Source organism: Branchiostoma belcheri, unplaced genomic scaffold, assembly GCF_001625305.1.
Source record: "Branchiostoma belcheri isolate BF01 breed outbred unplaced genomic scaffold, Haploidv18h27 scaffold4, whole genome shotgun sequence".
Taxonomy (NCBI): domain Eukaryota; kingdom Metazoa; phylum Chordata; class Leptocardii; order Amphioxiformes; family Branchiostomatidae; genus Branchiostoma; species Branchiostoma belcheri.
In genome coordinates this window covers 3,327,273-3,346,021 of record NW_017804020.1, presented here as the reverse complement: position 1 = coordinate 3,346,021, position 18,749 = coordinate 3,327,273, and the positions used below count along the sequence as shown (strand labels likewise).

Below are 18,749 nucleotides of genomic sequence, written 5' to 3'. Positions count from 1 at the left end.
AACTTACCCTGTGTATACAAAAGAACAAGAAAAAGAAGATACAAAAGGCATAAAAAGCTTCCAGATTTTGCCCCAGCAGACTTGGACAGATGAAACAATTTGCCCCTTTGCTGACATGGTCTGGATCTACCACATATTGACAGAAGGCATGGCCAAACTTGACCTTTCTTCACCTCTGACCCCAAATGTCAGTCCGCGGGGCATTATTCAGTCTCCGTTTGGCAGTGCAGTGATTTTCGGAATACTTCAGAGGATTCCTGGAGTAAAGAGCTAACAAATGGACAATCTGATAGCCCCTTTCCCAACATACTTTACATTAGGCTGGAGGGCACATTGTTTAAGGGCCACCTCTCACCTACATGTACCAGCAAACACAGTTCTGTTACATTTCAAAAATTTGTGTGGGTGGAGGGGGAGGCCAGGAATGTGTTGTCTTTATGTTTTTTTTTAATGTTCCTTTCTGGAAAAAAAATTGTGGGAGACAGTTTCCATATATATCCGCTACAAATGTCCGTGAATAAAAAAGCAATTGGCTATAATAGACAAAAGATTTTATCTTCTATGTACTGCATTATAAACTCCAGGACACTTTGTCAAAGGTTGTTCCAAAGTCGAACATATGGTTTAAGTCATCACGAACATCAACAGACCAATGAACGGTTTAATGCCAAGGCCATTCTATCCCCACCTGTTTTGGCTAATTTTTTTGTAGGCGAGGCCTTGATAACCTTTCAAGACAAGCACTGTCTGTGGTGCAGTTTTTTTGGGTGCTGGTAGGGGGCATTATTATCAACTTTTGCTAGCAAGGTCATCTAGACAAGCAGTGAAAGCACATTCCCCTTAATTCAATTACAATATACAGACAGACAGACAACAGCAGAAATATGTCAACACATTTATTGTTGAAGGATGAGAAAATACAACTGGTAAATCTTTTCCTCTGGTCAAACGATAATAACCTGATATAATATCATACATATCTAAAAAGGTTCAACTAAACTATTAATCAATTTCACTATGATCCTGCTAAATCATACTAACTGATAAATGAATTAGAGCTAGCTCAGTTCCCAAATTGACCTTAAGTGGGTAAAATAATTGTAGAATGTAAAATTATGCATGTTAACTCTTGAAAACATCGTTGCCATTACTAGAACGGAGAAAGTATTTTGTGATATGTTAAGAACTTTGATTTTTCCTACTTCAAACCTTTTCCATAGATGAAGTTTCTGTCGTGATTGGGAGATGAACATTTAACAAATACTTTTTCAGAACTAAAAAGTCAGCTTGTTGTTTGACAACACCACCACTACTGTTTGGAATGTCTACCGTGACCAACTGTAGAATGGCCGAACCAATTCTTGTAGTCATTTCAGCTGGAGCTACATTGCACAATGGAAGTCTTTGCACTGTAACCATTACCAAACTTCTGTTGATCTCTTTGATGGTAAATGCCCGTACATGTATGTATTTCTGCATTGGCAGTGCTGACTTCAACCCAAATCCATTGTTGAAATTCTGACCGTATGGGCTCGAAATACCATCTTGCATATGCAGGTTAGTGCACCTGACATGCACTGGTCCATATACATGGACATGTATATGGATTTCGATTTGCTGCATTGACCGTTACCACGTGAAAGAAATAATGGCAAAGGTTTCTGAATAGTTTTATCGTCTGTACTTCCTAGATTCTGAGTGGTGCAAGTAAAAATTGTCTGGTGCATTTCCAATGTTACCTACAGCAGTGCAGGTATGCAGAAAAAGTATTTCGAGTCCTGCAGTTATGGTTTCATCTCCTCCACTTCTTTTTTGGTGATGATTTTCCAGCTTGATGTTACAAGAGTGCAACTTTTCTTTCTTGGCAGGACTAACGCTGAGCTATGTCGTCACTACATTAGCTAAATAAAGTTCACTGTCATCAACAGATGATCACGACACAATATGGAACAACTGAACGTGGGCTTAGCTTCATGGAGCTGGTCAAAGGTCGGGGGTCAAAGCGCCACTGCCAGGTCAGGTCAAGGGTTATACTCGAGTTCACCGCTTGCTGGGGCTGCCCTGTCCCTTGGTGCTGTCCTGATACTTGGTCAGGTCAAGGGTCAGGGTGTTGCTGATGGTACAGTCTCCTTGCTGCAGCAATAAAATATTCAGTCAGCAATCTTTTTCAGTCAGGAAATAGGACTTTGAAAATGTACAGAGCTAAATTAGAGGGTTGTGTGGTGAAACTGCAAAGGTACAGTGTTCTAGCCAGGATTTGTCTTTGCATCATTTGAGAGATCAGGATAGACTAAAATTCTGACAAATCCATCATCTTTGACAGAAAAAAATTGGTGTGTAAATGTATAAAAAGCTTAAGTCTACCAGCAAAATCTACCTCTCAAAGTGCAGGAAATATCGGAGACATTTGATATGTAATGAGGATATGTAACGTTACCTCAGGATAAATCCCGACGAGTGCATCTGCCCGGTTGTAGAACTCCTCCTTTAAGGAGATGACAATGCACTGGAAGCTGCCCTCAGACTGCTCCTTGATGTACTGGGCAACCTACACATACACAGAAAGCAACAATGTACTACTCACAACCTAATATCTTGTATATAACCTGGCATTTCACACAGACAAATCAACAACTTACAACCAAATATCCTAATGCAACCTGTTATTTCATGCAAAAATAAGGACATGATATTGTAGCCCACCTTCCCAATGTTGGTGTTGTCCAGTGCTGCATCAATCTCATCCAGCACAAAGAATGGAGCCGGCTGGTAACTGGGACAGAACAAACATTGAAATTAATATTTGTATTTCGTGATACTATAACCATAGATATCTTATTCTGACAGAACATTTGAAAACTACAGAGGAGATGTCATCCTTAAGTACGCAAATACGACCCTAAACAAGACATTCTATCTAAATGCTATGCACAATAAGTAACGTTTTGCCAACCGGCTTCTAAATACAAAGTGCCCAAACTGCAAATGCATGCTTACATGTTCTGACAACATAAGAACAGAACAGTCAGTTATTTCTCTATTTTTCCCCTATTGTCCTTACCTGTGTATGGAGAAGAGCAGTGCCAGAGCTGCTATAGTTTTGTCCTTACCTGTGTATGGAGAAGAGCAGTGCCAGAGCTGCTACAGTTTTGTCCTTACCTGTGTATAGAGAAGAGCAGTGCCAGAGCTGCTACAGTTTTGTCCTTACCTGTGTATGGAGAAGAGCAGTGCCAGAGCTGCTACAGTTTTGTCCTTACCTGTGTATGGAGAAGAGCAGTGCCAGAGCTGCTACAGTTTTGTCCTTACCTGTGTATGGAGAAGAGCAGTGCCAGAGCTGCTACAGTTTTTTCCCCTCCGGACAGGTTGTCCATGGGTCTGAACCGTTTCCCTGGGGCCACACAGTTGTAGTTGATGCCGTCCAGGTAAGGTTCCTCGGGATTCTCCGGGCCCAGGAATGCCTGGGCGCTGTGGTTTCTCGACAGTTGCTTTGGGAAAAACAAAAAAAAATACATTTCAGACAAATACCCACATGGTACTGGTGAGAGAAGTAAAAAATTGGAGGAGCTCCAAAATCAAACCACCTGTCACATTTGCACAATAAGAATGGCCACGATGGTAAAGGTTCTGCAATGTAAGGTCCAGAATGCTTTGTGAATAAGCTTTGTACATCAGCGCCACCTAGCAATTTGCATAGGAAATACTGCATGAGGTAAATGCACAGATAAGGTGGATACTATAATCTTGAAGTGTATAACAAAAAATGTCCTCCTTCCTTTCCCAATATTTATAGGTTAACATGAGGTCAGATCGTGTTGCTTACTTTGTATATTTCATCGATCCGTGTAGACACGTGCTCGAACATATTGTTGAATCTGTCGAATCTGTCTTTGCGAACCATCTCGAAGTTCTGCTTGGCCTTCTTGGCGCGGCGGCGTGCTTCCTCAAACTGGTTAGCTGTTTCTTGAAGACGTTCTTGGGCTGCATCCAACCTGGTAAGATGGAATACATGTATTCCTTTATTTATTGAGATTTACCAAATTTGTGGAAGGATTGACATAACAGGTAACTATAACCTGTTCAAGATGTCAACCTTGAGATTAGACTGTAAGGGCTATAACCTCAATGAAACTTTCTGCTGTGAATTTCCCAAAATGTACTTCATTAGACAGTGCATACATGTGCAGGGCTCAAAATTCATTTTTTGGGAATAGGCACACTGGAGCACCCAAGCTAAAAAATTGGCTGCACAAAAAAATTTGGGGGTGCACCATATAAAACAAAATACTACATTGTAGTAAGAAGAATGTCAATAAAACAACTAATCATGTTTCACTTCTAAATAAAAGTACAGTAACTACAAGATTGATCTTTTTTTTTCTGACACTTAGATCAGTGTTCGAAATACCCGTCTGCAGTCTGCAATTTGCAGATAGATTTTCAAGATTGCAGAAGAAAAAATCTTACAATCTGCAATTTTGCAGAAGGAAAAAATAGGCTCCGGATTCAATAGTTTTCAATTAGCAAAGCAGTGGCGCTGTGAATAGATCGAAAACCTGCGCCGCACGAACCTGCCGGCGTTTTCCAGCAGACTGTAATGTTCCCATATAAGGGAATTAGGGGTCAAAGTTGAACGATTTCGACAAGGCGACGAAAGGCGACGATAACCAAATATGGGCACTCGCCATTTTCCGATGTTAGATTTCGTCTCCCGGGAGGACCCGACAACTGCCTCGGCAATTTTCGCTGAGCATTTCCCAGCAGGCAACACGGCAAAGGAAACATGGCTCCTCCGAAAAACCACACTCGCCTCGGCGTTAATTTGCCGAAATTTCGATGTTTTTCCTTGGTATTTTGCACGATTTAAGCAAAGAAAACAAGTTGATCACATGAACAAAAGAGAAATACAGCACTGGGAACCTAATGGTCCGTTTTGTTGGGCGGTAATTTCTCATTTCGAGTGAAAATTTACGTGCATCACATTGTGACCATATGGTGTAAAATCAGTGATTTTCGGCTCGATCCGAACCAAGCACGGCCCGTAGACTTGTCCTTTATGATTTCTAGATGACTATCGGTACCAAAATACGGGAAAATATTGCTGCAAAATGAGAGAGACGGAGACTAAGGTAAACTTCTTTTATTTTAAGGTTGGATTTTCATTTTCCTGGCAGGCTTCTTTGTACGTAGTGATTCAGTAACAACAAATATGGATTTTTGTTCCGGTCAAAAAAACCGGTCCACCGACGTTTCGGTTTTTTTGGACCGGACCGATAAAATTTTACGGTCCGAACATATTTAAAAGAGTGATATTTTGAAGAATTTTAGTAATGCTACAGATTTACAAAGCTATACCGTTATATATATATGATGTAAAAATAGGCATTGGTTTCAGAAGGTTGTAATATGGGGGCTTGTGTATTTGCAGAAAGTATTTCCAAATTGCAGGACGAAATTTAGACTCTTCTGCAATATTGCAGAGCACTGAAAAAAAGTATTTCGACCACTGTAGATGGTAAAAGAATAATGCTGTATACTACATTTAACATATTTACATACGTAAACCTGCAAAAGTATTTGGGTGCACAGCTCCAAATTTGGGTGCACTCACCCAGTGTTTTGAGCCCCACTGTGGGTATACAAAGACTAGAATTAGGAGAATATGTTTGAAGACACCTACTTTTCCATGGCCTTCATGTTAGGTGCAGATATCCGCTGCAGGTTGGACTGCATGTTGACGACCTCGGAGGCAAGTTTGTCACTCATGGTGCGGACCTCATCTGTCGTGTCCAGCTGTGGGCACACAGTTATTCATTCATTACATCAGGAAACATATCATAGTTTATTTCATCCCAGACAGTTTGAGAAATGTTCAACTTGTGAATGTGAAGCAGTTTTAGCCAGTCTTTCCGTCATTTGATAGAATCTTGCCACTCATGACATAAAAATTTTGCCCAATCCGCCATCTTTGACAGACAAAAAACAGTGTGTAAAGATATGGAATGAAATGTCATTAAACTAAGCTCAGTCTACCAGCAAAATTTGTCCCTCAAAATGGAAGAAATAGCAATTCAGAGGGTCAAGATTTCAAAACTTCCATAGAAAAGCATGCCCTTGGAACCCCTGGCATTCAAAATTATGTTACGTCAAATAAAATTGCAATGACAGAAAAAAAATTCAAGCTTGCTAGAACACTCATGTGACCAAATAAACATTTTATGTGGTACTCGTATTTCTATAACCAAGAACTTTTTTTCAGCTATGCGAAGCACAATACAGCAACGCAATTATCTTTCAAGAAATGTGCAACAATTCTCAAGACATTATAAAACCTAAGACGACCTACATCTTTGAGATCCCTGCTGAGTTCACGGTAGTTGATCTCAATCTGAGCCTCGCGTTCGTAGATCTGCTTGGCCCCCTGGGTGCTGCCACTGTCCACACCTGACTCAGACTCCCCCTGGCTACCAGAGATCTCACCAGCCTCGGTGATGTCCTCCATAGATCCTTTCTTCATGGGCAACTTGATGTCATCCATCTGGGGTAGTGAACAACATGGATCAGTGAACAGATGAATGATTATTACCATCAACAAAGTTTTAATTTTAACTTATCAGATACAAGAAAATGCTTTAGATACAACAAAGTGGGTTAGTGAGAACATAACATAGAAGTCTTTCTGAATACAGCATATCAGCACAACATATTGGGCCTGTGTTAAATACAGATTTATCAGTTTTCGTTGGAAATTGCAGCAGAGTTTTGCCAGTTGCAATCAATATATTTTCTGACATGACAAGGGGACAATTGAAAAACAATGTGGGGATGACATCCTTAAGTTAAATACACAAAAGAAAAAGAAACAAGACCTTCTGCCAAAGTGCAATTCACAGTAAATTACAGGTTTCACACAGGCTGACAGGCTTCTGAATACAATTGTGATGTGACCAAACTACAAAATTTAATGATGTGACAACATCAGAACAGATGTGATTTCTGATGTGACAACATCAGAACAGAAAGTTATCTATCTATTTTCCAATGGTTAGATTCATCCTGACTGTTTAGTTTCCACCCACCTTGCATGACTTGAGCAGACTGTGTCTGTCTGCCCGTTTCTGCTCCAGTTTGGTCTCCAGGGCGGTGACCTGTTTCTGGGTGTGGTTGATGTCCTTCTGCACCACGGCCATGTCCTTACGGATAGACTCAATCTCCGTGTTCTTATCATCCATCATCGTCTTCTTCAGCAGCCGAGAGTTCTTCAAGTCTTCCAAGTTCTTCTGTTCATTGTCTATCACCTGGGTGAAGATTCAAGTTGTTCTAGATACATTTCCTCTTTGGGTGAGATAGAAACCCAAATGGCCCAAGGCTTTAACAGCCTTCTACTTCAAGAAATCTCTTATTCTGTATACCTGTACTGGTGCAACACGGAAAATTTTCCTGCACCAGACAAATTTTACCTACACTACTCAGAATTTAGGATCATACCAAGAGTATTGAGAAACCGTTGCAGTTACAATGTATTTCTTTTTTGCTTCATAGATGGCAACAGTCAAGACAGCAAATAAAAATCCACATACACCTATAAACACAGTACACAGACTAGTCAGGCAGACATCAGGCCTAGGAAAAAAAATGTTGTTTCCTGTTTTAGTGCTGAAAAAATTAGAGTCATTAAGTAAAGATTATCTATATAGGGGTCCATCTTACACAATACAGTTTAACAAAGTAAAACTTGCGTGAGGACACTTTTATTTTCAATGTCAACGTTAGAAAACCAATTGTACAACGCTTTATCACTCAGGTGTCGGATCAGGGAGCTAGAAAAGGTTGATCAGCTTGAAAAAGCGGGGGTCCACCCCAAAAAAAGTCTAGGGTCGGCAGATTTTTCTAGGGTCGGTCAGGAAACAGGAAACACAATATTTTTTTCCTAGACCTGAGAAATATCTGAACAGTCCCAATTCTACTAACACAAATCTGCATATGCAGGTAGTATTTTAAGCCCTGTATCCTAAATGTCCCCCCAACATATCAAACACTGCCTTACCTTCATATGCTTGGTCTCCTCTGCCTTGAGTTTCTCCAAGTCGGTCTGATCTTTCTTCACTTCCTTCTCATACCGTTTCACGCTCGCCTCGGTGTCACGAGATTTCTCATAGTCCAGTTGGTTGGACAAGCGGGACTTCTGGTTCTCAAACTCCAGTCGCTTCTTGGTGCGCTCTTGTTGTACGCGAAGTTCGCGTTCTTCATATTGTCTATGTAGAGAAAAGATAAAGGTTACAATGGTCTCTCGACTTTAAAATTCATGTTCTCATTGCTACTACCGCTTTTAATTTTTCATTCCTTAAAGTTTGAGCTTAGCCACATACTACCAAAAAGGGATGGCTCAAAAATATCTAACACAGCCTTAGGGCTTAAATTGGAGACCTAGCAATGTTGGAAAAGTAACAAAGGTATATATGTTGACCCAAAACACTTATCAAAATGTGAATCAGTAAAGAAGGTAGCCTAGGACAAACCCATATAGAAGGAAAAGTCTTGCAGAGAATGAAGAGTCAAGTTTGTGCTAATTCCCATATTTTGGGATTTCTGGAACAAGTCAAGTCAGACCTTGTAAATCCATACATTCAACTTCATTCAGTCATTAACATTGTACGTTTACTTAGGTAAAACCTGTGTTATACTTAGTAATACCTTATGTTTTCAACGTTGATGCTTTGACAGAAGTCTGCAAAGACCTCATCCTCCACACGGTTCATCTTCTCCTTCAGTGCCTGGATGTGTTTGGCACGTTCTGTCATCCTGTTCTCTATCTCCTGTAACCGTGGCTGTGGAACACAGGGGGACACACAGTTAGGCAACTCTGGATGCATGGCACACTTCCAGGGCTCTAACTACTTTTTCTGCATACCTGCACTGGTGCAGGTAACATTGAAAACTACATGTACAATTTACATGTACCTGCACAGACAGGTTTTCTTTTGAAACAAAGGAAGACTAAAGTAATTCTACCGTATCATAGAACATGCATTCAGCAAAACGTATCTTTGGAACTTCATGTAAAAAGTCAAGAACATACGTCAAACAGCTCAAGTTCATGACTGAACTTCTGGTGGTCTTCCTCGTTCTTCTTCAAGTGACGGTCTCGCTGCAAAGGAAGATCATTGGATTTAATACAAACTGTACTAAGTTGAATCAACCCTAGAATACTGATATCTGTGAGGCAAAAGTGTGACATCACTGATGGAAAATGGTTGCTTGTTTCGTATGGAAGGCTGGTTCTTGCTATTTGGTGGTGGTAAAACTCCTAACGTAGCTTGTTTTTGGGCTATTTCAAGTGCTTCCAGTTTGAAACATAAGGGAAATGGCCATAAATGTCATTATCAGACAGATTTTTTCATCCAGGATATTGTTTGTTTTGTCGCCCTTAAAATGCATTTTGAAACCTTAAAGACAATGCAGTAGCAAGTCAAGATAACTTTTGACATCTTTACGAATACCACCAAGTATAGTGCATATAATAGTTTGAGCAGAAGCCAGTTTACCGTGGTGTTGTAGTCCGTCTGTGAGTACTTAAGGCGTGTTTCCAGCCCGTTGATCTGTGATTTGATGGTGTTGAGCTCGGACTCCTTCCGTTTGTTCTTGAGCTGTTCCTTCAGCTCTGACGTCAGCTCGTCTTTGCGGACCTTCAGCGTATCCAGTCGCTTGTCGTCCCAGCGGCGTGCCTTTGCTTTCAGGTCACTTTAAGAATTATGAAAGCACATTTACATTAAACACATTATAAAGGCAAAACATCTTACATGAGGAATGTGAAAATATTTTTAATCCAGAAATAGCCCTTGCTATTAGAGTTATCACTTTAGACAGCAGTTAGGCCACACTGCCTTAATTTCATGGATGCCATCCGCACACGCATTGATTTTCGCCTGTTCTCAAAAAAAAAAAAGATCATGTCCACCGAGGTTCTGGCCTGACTTTAGGCCTGGGTAGTCCATGGTAGTTAGCGACAATATGGAGCCAGGCACCCAGTGCCGATTCCGAATTCCGCCAAAAGCCAGCATGTGCCGGCTTGTCGTATATGCCGCAAATTCACAATACCAGCTTTGTATTTCTGTGGTTTAGTAGCATTTTTATTTTGGGCCGGATTTGTATTTTATTCACGCGCACTAGTTTGGGGGTCTTCAGAGGATGTCATCCATAAAATTAAGTCAGTGTGGCCTTATGCCTGAAATTCGCTAGGACATTATTCAATTCATAGCAACTGGCTACCTCCTTCAAGAATTCAAGTCTCAGGTCGCATAACCAGAAAACTCTCAGAAACTGAACTGCCCACGGGCTAGAACAAACCTATTTGCCTATCCCATATATGTGTACCTTGTTGACTGAACACGGTCATTATTCCTCCTTGGCCGTCTGCATTCAATGTTTGGATTGTTGGAAATTCATTGAGATTGACATGATGAAATGTAATAACTTTTAATCTGTTTAAACATGTATAGAAGTTATCGATTTTAAACAATGATGAACAGAATAACTTTGAATACATTTATTTTTAAATGCTGTAATTGTAATTGTAGTTCTACAAGTAGTACTAAATTTCTTTGTAATCATTTTAAGTTTTGTCAATTATAGAACTAAACAAAATTATGTGCAATATAATATGTCAGTGTGAAAAACTGTAAATTGACTACAATTCAGTGATGGCATAAGTTGTCCACTGGAAAAGTTCGAGAAATTACAATGGATAAAGAAAACTCACGTGGCTCCTCCTGAGATGACACCAGACTTCTGAAACATTGTTCCATCCAGGGACACAGCCTAACAGACACAAGAAATAGTCATTATATTTTAGAACGTGGAGCTTCAAATAGTAATACAGATGGCATAAGTTATTTTGGAATGTTCTACTTTTGCGAGTGAGTTTACAGGTGTGAGTCTGCAACAGTCCATTTTATGGGGATGGAGATGGACTGAAATATGTTGTATTTGCTCCTGAGCAAATGTCAGCCTTTCTAGTTCTATCCTGTTTTATTTGAATTCGGTCAAGTTAATTACTGTTTCTCTCTTTACCGAAGATGTTCAGAAGAACATGTTAATTTGTCAAATTGTTCTGGTAGGTACATATGTACAGGTCCTGTTTGTTCTAAACCTCTGTACTCTGTACTGTAGACCATAACACACTTACTATCCAGTTTATCCTCTGTTATTCTAGCTAAGTACCTTGTGTCTCTCCCCCATTTCGAAGGCGACCTTCTTGGCGTCATCAGGTGACTCACACACCAGGGAGTTGCCACAGGCGAACTGGAGCGCCTTCTTCACGGAGGCCGGCTCGTACCGGATCACATCGATTACCAGCTTCACGCCGTGGGGGCTACGGATTTCCCTGGGAAACACACAGGAAAAACAGTCAAGACACCACATAGTACTAACAGGTAACAAATTTGAAAGAACGGTTGGTTCCTTGCAAATGATATCATTTTCTTGGGCTTCTATAGAACCACACTATTTATTACTGTAAGGCAAAAGCACTACAGTATCTGTACTTTCTGAAATGCTTTTTTTTCTGCCTAAATGCATCATACTAAAATTGTTCAAAATCCAATGCCATTACTTCTTTTACGCTCCATAGTTGACAACAGGAAATACAGCTGAGCTTACGAAAATACACAAACACCTACAGTTGTATATGGAACACAGTACATGGACTGGTGCAGGATAATTGCGGGTGGACATCAGAAATACCTGCACAGCTCCAATTTTACCTGCACTAACCTAAATATACCCAGTACATGGACAAGTGCAGGTTAGGTGCAGGTAGACATCAGAAATACCTGCACAGCTCCAATTTAACCTGCTCTAACCTGCATCTTCAGATGGTATTTTGAGTCCTGTGTGTACTGAGTATAGCTAGTGCCAGTACTATTTAGAAACTTACCGAAGCTTTTCATTGGTCCCTCGAACTTCGATGTAATCCAGCGGGAGGAACGTCTCCGGTTCTGAGCGCTGTTCCTTCATGTACTGGATACAATCACGCGCCGTCTTCTCCGCGTCCACCACGATGGCGTCCATGTTCTTTCCCATCACCTTGGTGATGGCGATCTGGTACTTGCGATGGGTCGGCTCACAGAGATCTATCAGACGGCCATACTAGAGAGGACACACAACATGGGGGATACGGATTTACTTCCGGGCCAGCATCTACATCATTTTCATGTTTTCCTTCACAAAATGGAAATGTTATTTTTTTTGCTTTGTTTCTTCTTTACCAAACACATAATCAATCAGTCTTTATATAGTCTTGTCTTTTGTTCAGATATGTGGTGACTTTCAAACAAGGTCGAGTTAAATGTCAATGACCTGGACCAGATGTCTTTCACCATGGTAACTGGTGCTGTAGCAGACACCCTGTAGTATTGGGTTACATTATGTTGCAACTTGCAGGAGTTGGAGAGGCTGGTTACTACATATATTAATATGTTTTGAGGAAGAATTAATAGAGAAGTAGCCAGACAATGTGATGGCATACATTATGCTTTGCCTTTCTGTTTTGAACATTGCTTTGTGTTGTGTATGTAGGACTTGGGGTCATTATTTAATAACCATAGCTTACCAAAAATCATATCTTGGTCATGTATGACAAAAAATCCCTGATAACTCACCACTCCTGGGAAGAGCCGCTTGAGATTCTCCATAAGCTCCTGTTTCTTCGCACTGCGGGCACTCTCCTGACGGTCAACCTACAGAAGGGTCATCAACACAGTGTGTAAGTGACTTTACCTTTATCAAAGTTCCTAACAAGATGTCCTTCTCACACCAAGGCATGAAACACTGTTCCTGGCGAAGGTAACATTGAACATTGCAAATGCAGGGGGTATTTTAAACCTAATACACAATACAATGTATATTTGTAACCACAGTAGTTTGAAGAATATCATGTCCTGCATTCCATAATGATAATATGGTGAAACTCTACATTTCTACTGTTTCAAATTCTGCTCTATATAGACCTTATCTTCTTTAGCAAAACTCATTGCCTCCAAATTTTTTTCAATTTCTTTTACCGTACCTTAGCCTCGCCCAGCTCCCCTACGATGGACTCCAGTTCCCTGTTGATGTACGAGATGCGGCCCTTGGCGACATCGACATCCTTTTCCAGACGAGCACGCTGCTCCTTCTGCTCTTCCACCGATGCCTGGCTCTTCCTGCACAACACAACAGTCGTGTTTCATGATAAGGAACTTCATTTTGTTATAGTATTTGTATGCCTCAAGTTTCTTCATTGTCAACGATTAAAAATGCCTGCCTTCCCAACGGATGCATGCAAGATTTTGATGAGGTCAAACTTTGGTTTTCAAGCTCAAAAACTGTATTGAGCACCATGTAGAGCAAAGCAAAGAATAATGGTCAATACCTTGTTTATTCATAAATTTTAAACTTTTCAGCCAAGAAAGAAAAAAGGAATAGAGTAAAGCATTAAAGTTAGCAAGCCAAAGTACCTCCAATATCTGGCAGGAAAAGAATCATGATAACTCTAGCAACAATGGCTATTATGCAAACAAATGTCCTACTTTCATTTCTTAGTTCATCTTCGGTTAGACATGAAATCTGTATCTCTAATTTACTTACTTGATGTACTCTTCAAGTTTGTCCAGACGTTTCTTGTTCTCCTCCATCTCGTGTTCTTTCTGCTTGATCCGGGCCTGCACCTCATTTTTCTTCCTCATCTCGTTGTCGTAGCGGTCCTGGTCTGTCCGCTGAAGCCTGTTCACGCCGTCCAGTTCGGCTGAGTGCTGCGCTGCCCTCTTCCCTGCCTCTTCCTTCAGTCGATTATACTCTTTCACCTGGGGGTGGTAGATAGCATTTAGATTTAGGCCTAGGAAAAAATGTTTTCTGACCAACCCTAGAAAAAACTGCCAACCCTAGCCATTTTTGTGTGTAGACCCCTGCAAGGGACATAAATTTTTTCCAGCTGATCGACCTTTCCTAGCTCCACACCAACATTGTACAATCAATTTTCCCTATCTACCGACCTTAACTTTTTTTCAGGACTGAAACAATAAACACAACATTTTTTCTGAGGCCTGAGTGCTATGACATGACCAAAGGAACTTCAGCCAGTCAGATATCTATTTACTAAAAGGCACCCAAAGCAATTCAAGGGCAATAAAACTGGATTTTCAAAGTCAATTTACTGTTGTTCTTTTTTTATGAAGGACGTTAATTCAATCCTATCACGTAGTTTACTGATATCTGTGAGTCCAAAACGCAATGTCGCTGACAGATAGCAGCTGCCTGCTTTGTATCGTAGACTGGTTCTAGCTGTTTATTGGTGGTACAAAAAAAAGAAAGAGACTCCTCATGTAGGTTATTTATGGGCTATTTCAAACGCTAAGAGTGAATGATGAAAAATGACAGTTAATGTCAATATCATTATCAGAAAGATTTCCTCATCTATCTTTCGTCTTGATGCCCTGAAATTGCACTAGATGCCTTTAAAACAAGTACACATGGATTGTCAATACAGCAAAAACCTGGTATTAACCAACCTGTTCCTGTTCAAGCTGGATATCTCGTCCTTGGCTCTGACTCTCCTCTTCTATCTTAGCTTCAAACTCCTTCCGTCGGCGCTCCACCTCATCAATCTCTCGCTCCAGGTCCTTGATCTCCTTCAAGTGCTTCTCATGAGCCTTCTTGGCATTCTTCTGGGACTTTCTGTGTGACGTCAAGTGACAACAGGAATGTTTAGGGAAAATGTTAAGTGGAGAGAATACTGTAAATCACAATTTTTTGCGGGACTTTTATATTCACGGTTTTCAGGGTTACATCATAAGCTTGAAAGCATTGTACATGTACTTACTCTGCTGCAGCCAGTTTCTGCATCATGTGGGCTGTGTTCTCCTTAGCTTTGATATACTGTGGTCTCTTCTTGTTCAACTCCACTTCCTGGGTGGGAGAAACAACCATATGCATATTAATTTCACTGTCACTTACCTCCCCTTATCATATCATATCTCAGCTAATGCAACATCTTCCAAATAATTCTGAAAATTACAGTTCAAATGTGTTTTAGAATGACTTCTACCAACAAACTTCCAAGCAAACCTGAATATTAAATGCTCACCAATACTACAGGTAATTCTTAAACATAAATAACAGTTTCAACAAAATAAAACACTTGGTAGCTTTTTTAGCTCTGTAGAAAACACAGACTTATGTGGAAATAAGTTCAAAACAATGAACACCATTCTGGCTTATGATGATGTATTACAATAAGACTACTAGTAGTAAGAGCAAAACAATAAGGAACACCATTCTACCTTCTCCCTGATGTTCTTCTCGATGACTGCCATGTCCCGTCCCATCTTGCCATGTTCCTTTTTCTTGGTCTTGATGGTTTCCTCGATGCTGTCCCTGTGAGCCAGGAGGTTGTCCACTTCTCCCGTCTTGGCGTCCAGCTCCCTTCGGTGGATCTTTATCTCCTGCTCGTTGTGGTACAGCTTGAACAGCTTCAGCTGGAGCTGGGCTCTCACCTAAACACAGAGAAACAGAAGTTAAAAACTGTGCTTTCTGAGTGTACAGACATTCCTTCTTTGGTCTTGTGGTGTCCTAACACATCAGAAATTACAGAATTCACACCAGAATTTTTTCACAGCGTAAAGAAGGAGGACAACTTTCTGCAGTGCACCAGGTACAAAAGATGTCACTACAGTACAGTAGGGGGTCGCATTCTCTGAAAAAATTTCAAACTCATACCAGAGACATTATTTCCTGATTTTTGAGGGACAAATTTTATAGTTATGTTCTGTACTTGTTCATTTATACTTTCATTCTTAGGTCAATTTTTTTTCTTCAAAGATTTACGAAGGGTTACAGGGTTCTTTCCAAAAAGAAAGGGGGTATCAATGCTCAAAACAGCCTAGTGAGCATTTCTAATTTTTTCGATTATCGATATTTCGATTTGCAATATTAATCTATTGGCACTGACTAAGGAGGATTATAGAGTTTTAAATGCTGGAAAAATTTAATGTCAATCACTTCCTATTAATATGTCACTTCCTTACCAAGTCATCCTTGAGTCGCTGGTACTTCTCTGCCTCATCTTTCTCCTGCTTGGCTTCCTTCTTCTCAGCCGCAATGCCCTTCTTCTTCTGGTAGCTGAAGGAGGTGTCTTCCTCAGCCTTCAACATCTCTGCACGCTTCTTGGCGTACTCTTCAGCAAGCTCTCCAGACCTGCCATGGATAAAATTAATCAAACATCCACAGCACATAACACAGGATTTGAGATGGCAACAAGTCTAGAAAGCTAACCTTTGCAAAGAAAATGCATAATGTTTACTTCACATGGCTTAGCCTAACAAACTACTGCTGTTATTCTTACTGTCATATATATGGTGCCCATCCATATATATGGTGACCAGCCCCACCAATCTGTCCTACTCCTACCACTTGCTACATAATGTAACCCAACACCACAGTCTGTCTGCTACAGTATCAGTTACCATGGCTTATACATAGAAATCTGGTCCAGGTCATTGACCTATGTGCTTGGAGAAGAAGAAATGGAGCAAAAAACAATTTGTAATTTGTTTGGTGCAGGTAAGGCCACAACAATTTAATTTCTTGGTTAACGGATTTTTCTAGAAAAATAATGGAGCGGGCGGGCGAAAAAAAAAATAAAAATAAAAACAGGCCTAGGCATCCTATTATGGCCCAAAATGGTACAATAGGAGCCATGAAGTCAACACACAATGAATTTTGAACTTTTAATGATACCTTTGCATTGAAAGATGGAATAACTGTAACAACTAGGATGAAAAGGACTGTTTTCAACTGTTCAGGGCAAAATATGAGCATTTTGCAGTTGATTCTGAATTTTTATTTTTATTTGCAAATCAGAAAAAAATGAAGCGGGCGAATCCGTTAACCAAGAAATTAAATTGGTGTGGCCTAATATTGAGTTTTTGATCACGTTTTCCAGCATTTGCCGAGATGTATCCAATGATGATCTACACATCATCCCACCTGCTGATTTCCTCAAACATAGCTGTCCTCTCTTTAGGGTTCTTCATGGCGATGGACTCCACAGCACCCTGGAACACCAGGAAGTTCTTGGCCTTGATGAGGATACCCAGCTTCTCCAGCTCCTGTTGGTACGCCTGCATACCCACAGACTGGAGAGGAAACAATAAATAATGCTTCAGTGACAGAGTTCTACATTGAAGTGATTGCACTATACAATGTAGTTGTAAGATATACCAGGTACTGCATAAGAAAAATGAGTTAAACATACTATTATTAGGTCTACAGGTTGTTCCCTACAAGTCACCTGAGTGAAAACTGAATAATAAGTGTACTACTTCCTTCAGCTTTCACTCATGAGTGTTCTAACTTATGGTGTATGTAAATATAGATAGATACATGTATGTGTAAGCTATAGAATTGTCTCACCTTGCCGTTCACCTTGTAGTCTGTTGCAGACCCAGATGCGTGGACACTACAGAAAACAAGAAAAAGACATATGAATTATGACAATTTCAGGCAAGATATATCTAACATGGCACGGTATCTGAATTGTCTTTCTCTATGAGCTACAAACATTTCGCATTTCTGCTGGAATATTAGAGGGCCTGCGTGGGAGTAGTGATTACGAATTACGCAAAATTTTTGCCGCCGATAGTGAGTGTGAGTGATTACAAATTACGTTAAATTCTCAGAGCTGATTACGACTTTACGCTTTGCGGCTAATGAACTATTACAAATTTGATTTTCTAGGAGCATGCCTACTGATTACGAAGACTAAAAAGGCCTGATTACGCCTTACGAAAAAGGGAATGCAGGCCCCCCTATTGTTATTCACTACAAAAGGGTCTCTTACACTCTGGTAAAGCGAATCTCGGACCCGTCGTCCTCAGCGTACACCGCCGTTACGGAGGCCTTGTTTCCCGCCGGTTTCCCCACTGGCGTGCCGTGGATCAGGTCCGACAGGCGCTTCGCTCGCAGAAGTGTCGTCTTCTCTCCAAGCACAAAACTGATGGCATCCATGAGGTTTGACTTCCCTGTATTAAAAAAATTTTAAACAGATAAATAAAAGATGGGGGGGGGGGTTATATAGTATTATAAACAAACACCCAGTGAAGACTTAGTGAATTACATTAGTAACATCTTTTATTTTTGTAGCTTGTACACAAAGAAACTATCCAAGAAAATTAAGTTATTATACAGTTGCAGGAAAATACAACTATAATATTTTGCCTGTGTGGGCAAGGGGGTTGGGTCCTAAACCACCTGAAAACATACAAAGCACTCTGAACTATCTATCCATTTTCTACACATACAGCGGCAACTTTGTCCAAAATAACTGTTATGCAAGGTTCTTTCATCTACGCACTACCTACTGCAAAAGATTTTCAATCCCCGATCTCTCAAAAATACGACGAAAATGCGACGAAAAACAAATCATTTCTCACCTGCCCCATTTGGTCCTATGATGGCGGTGAATTGTTTGAAGGGCCCGATGGTCTGTTTGCCCCGGTAGGACTTGAAATTCTCCATCTCCAGCTCCCGCAAGAAGCCCATGGTTGCTTCTAGTGTTACTAGACCTCCTGGGCTACGTTAAATCACACCAAAAGCTCGCGATCCTGCTAGAAATCGCCTTTTTCACGCACTGTTTTGGACTTCTCTCATGCCAAAATTTAGCGGGAAAACGGACGATCACCAGCTACGCATGCGCAGAAATTTTTCTCGCTATTTCT

At 40.5% G+C, this 18,749-nt stretch overlaps 1 protein-coding gene across 1 annotated transcript; it reads right to left on the bottom strand.

Annotated features, from left to right (window-relative positions):
• Positions 1-1,831: 1,831 nt before the first annotated feature.
• Positions 1,832-18,746, bottom strand: LOC109477376 (structural maintenance of chromosomes protein 1A-like). Its single transcript, XM_019778613.1, has 26 exons — positions 18,465-18,746; positions 17,873-18,053; positions 17,446-17,491; positions 17,020-17,168; positions 16,059-16,227; positions 15,315-15,527; positions 14,855-14,940; positions 14,544-14,709; positions 13,624-13,838; positions 13,064-13,199; positions 12,657-12,734; positions 11,933-12,144; positions 11,218-11,380; positions 10,757-10,815; positions 9,543-9,738; positions 9,077-9,145; positions 8,692-8,825; positions 8,045-8,252; positions 7,077-7,295; positions 6,344-6,535; positions 5,678-5,790; positions 3,821-3,989; positions 3,307-3,485; positions 2,704-2,773; positions 2,438-2,548; positions 1,832-2,133 (listed from the first exon to the last, which is right to left on the bottom strand). The coding sequence occupies exons 1-26, from the start codon at positions 18,571-18,573 to the stop codon at positions 2,041-2,043; spliced, it is 3,735 nt and encodes a 1,244-aa protein (XP_019634172.1). The 5' UTR covers positions 18,574-18,746; the 3' UTR covers positions 1,832-2,040.
• Between the last annotated feature and the right edge of the window lie 3 nt (positions 18,747-18,749).

What these genes read in the sequence shown, in the direction of transcription:
- LOC109477376 (XM_019778613.1), bottom strand. Translation starts at nt 18,573, where the DNA reads ATGGGCTTCTTGCGGGAGCTGGAGATGGAGAATTTCAAGTCCTACCGG. An exon ending in GTCATCTCAGGAGGAGCCAC is followed by an intron (nt 9,739 to 10,756) that starts GTGAGTTTTCTT and finishes TAATTCTTAAAG; the next exon opens with TGACCTGAAAGCAAAGGCAC. An exon ending in AGACGGACTACAACACCACG is followed by an intron (nt 9,146 to 9,542) that starts GTAAACTGGCTT and finishes CTTCCTTTGCAG; the next exon opens with CGAGACCGTCACTTGAAGAA.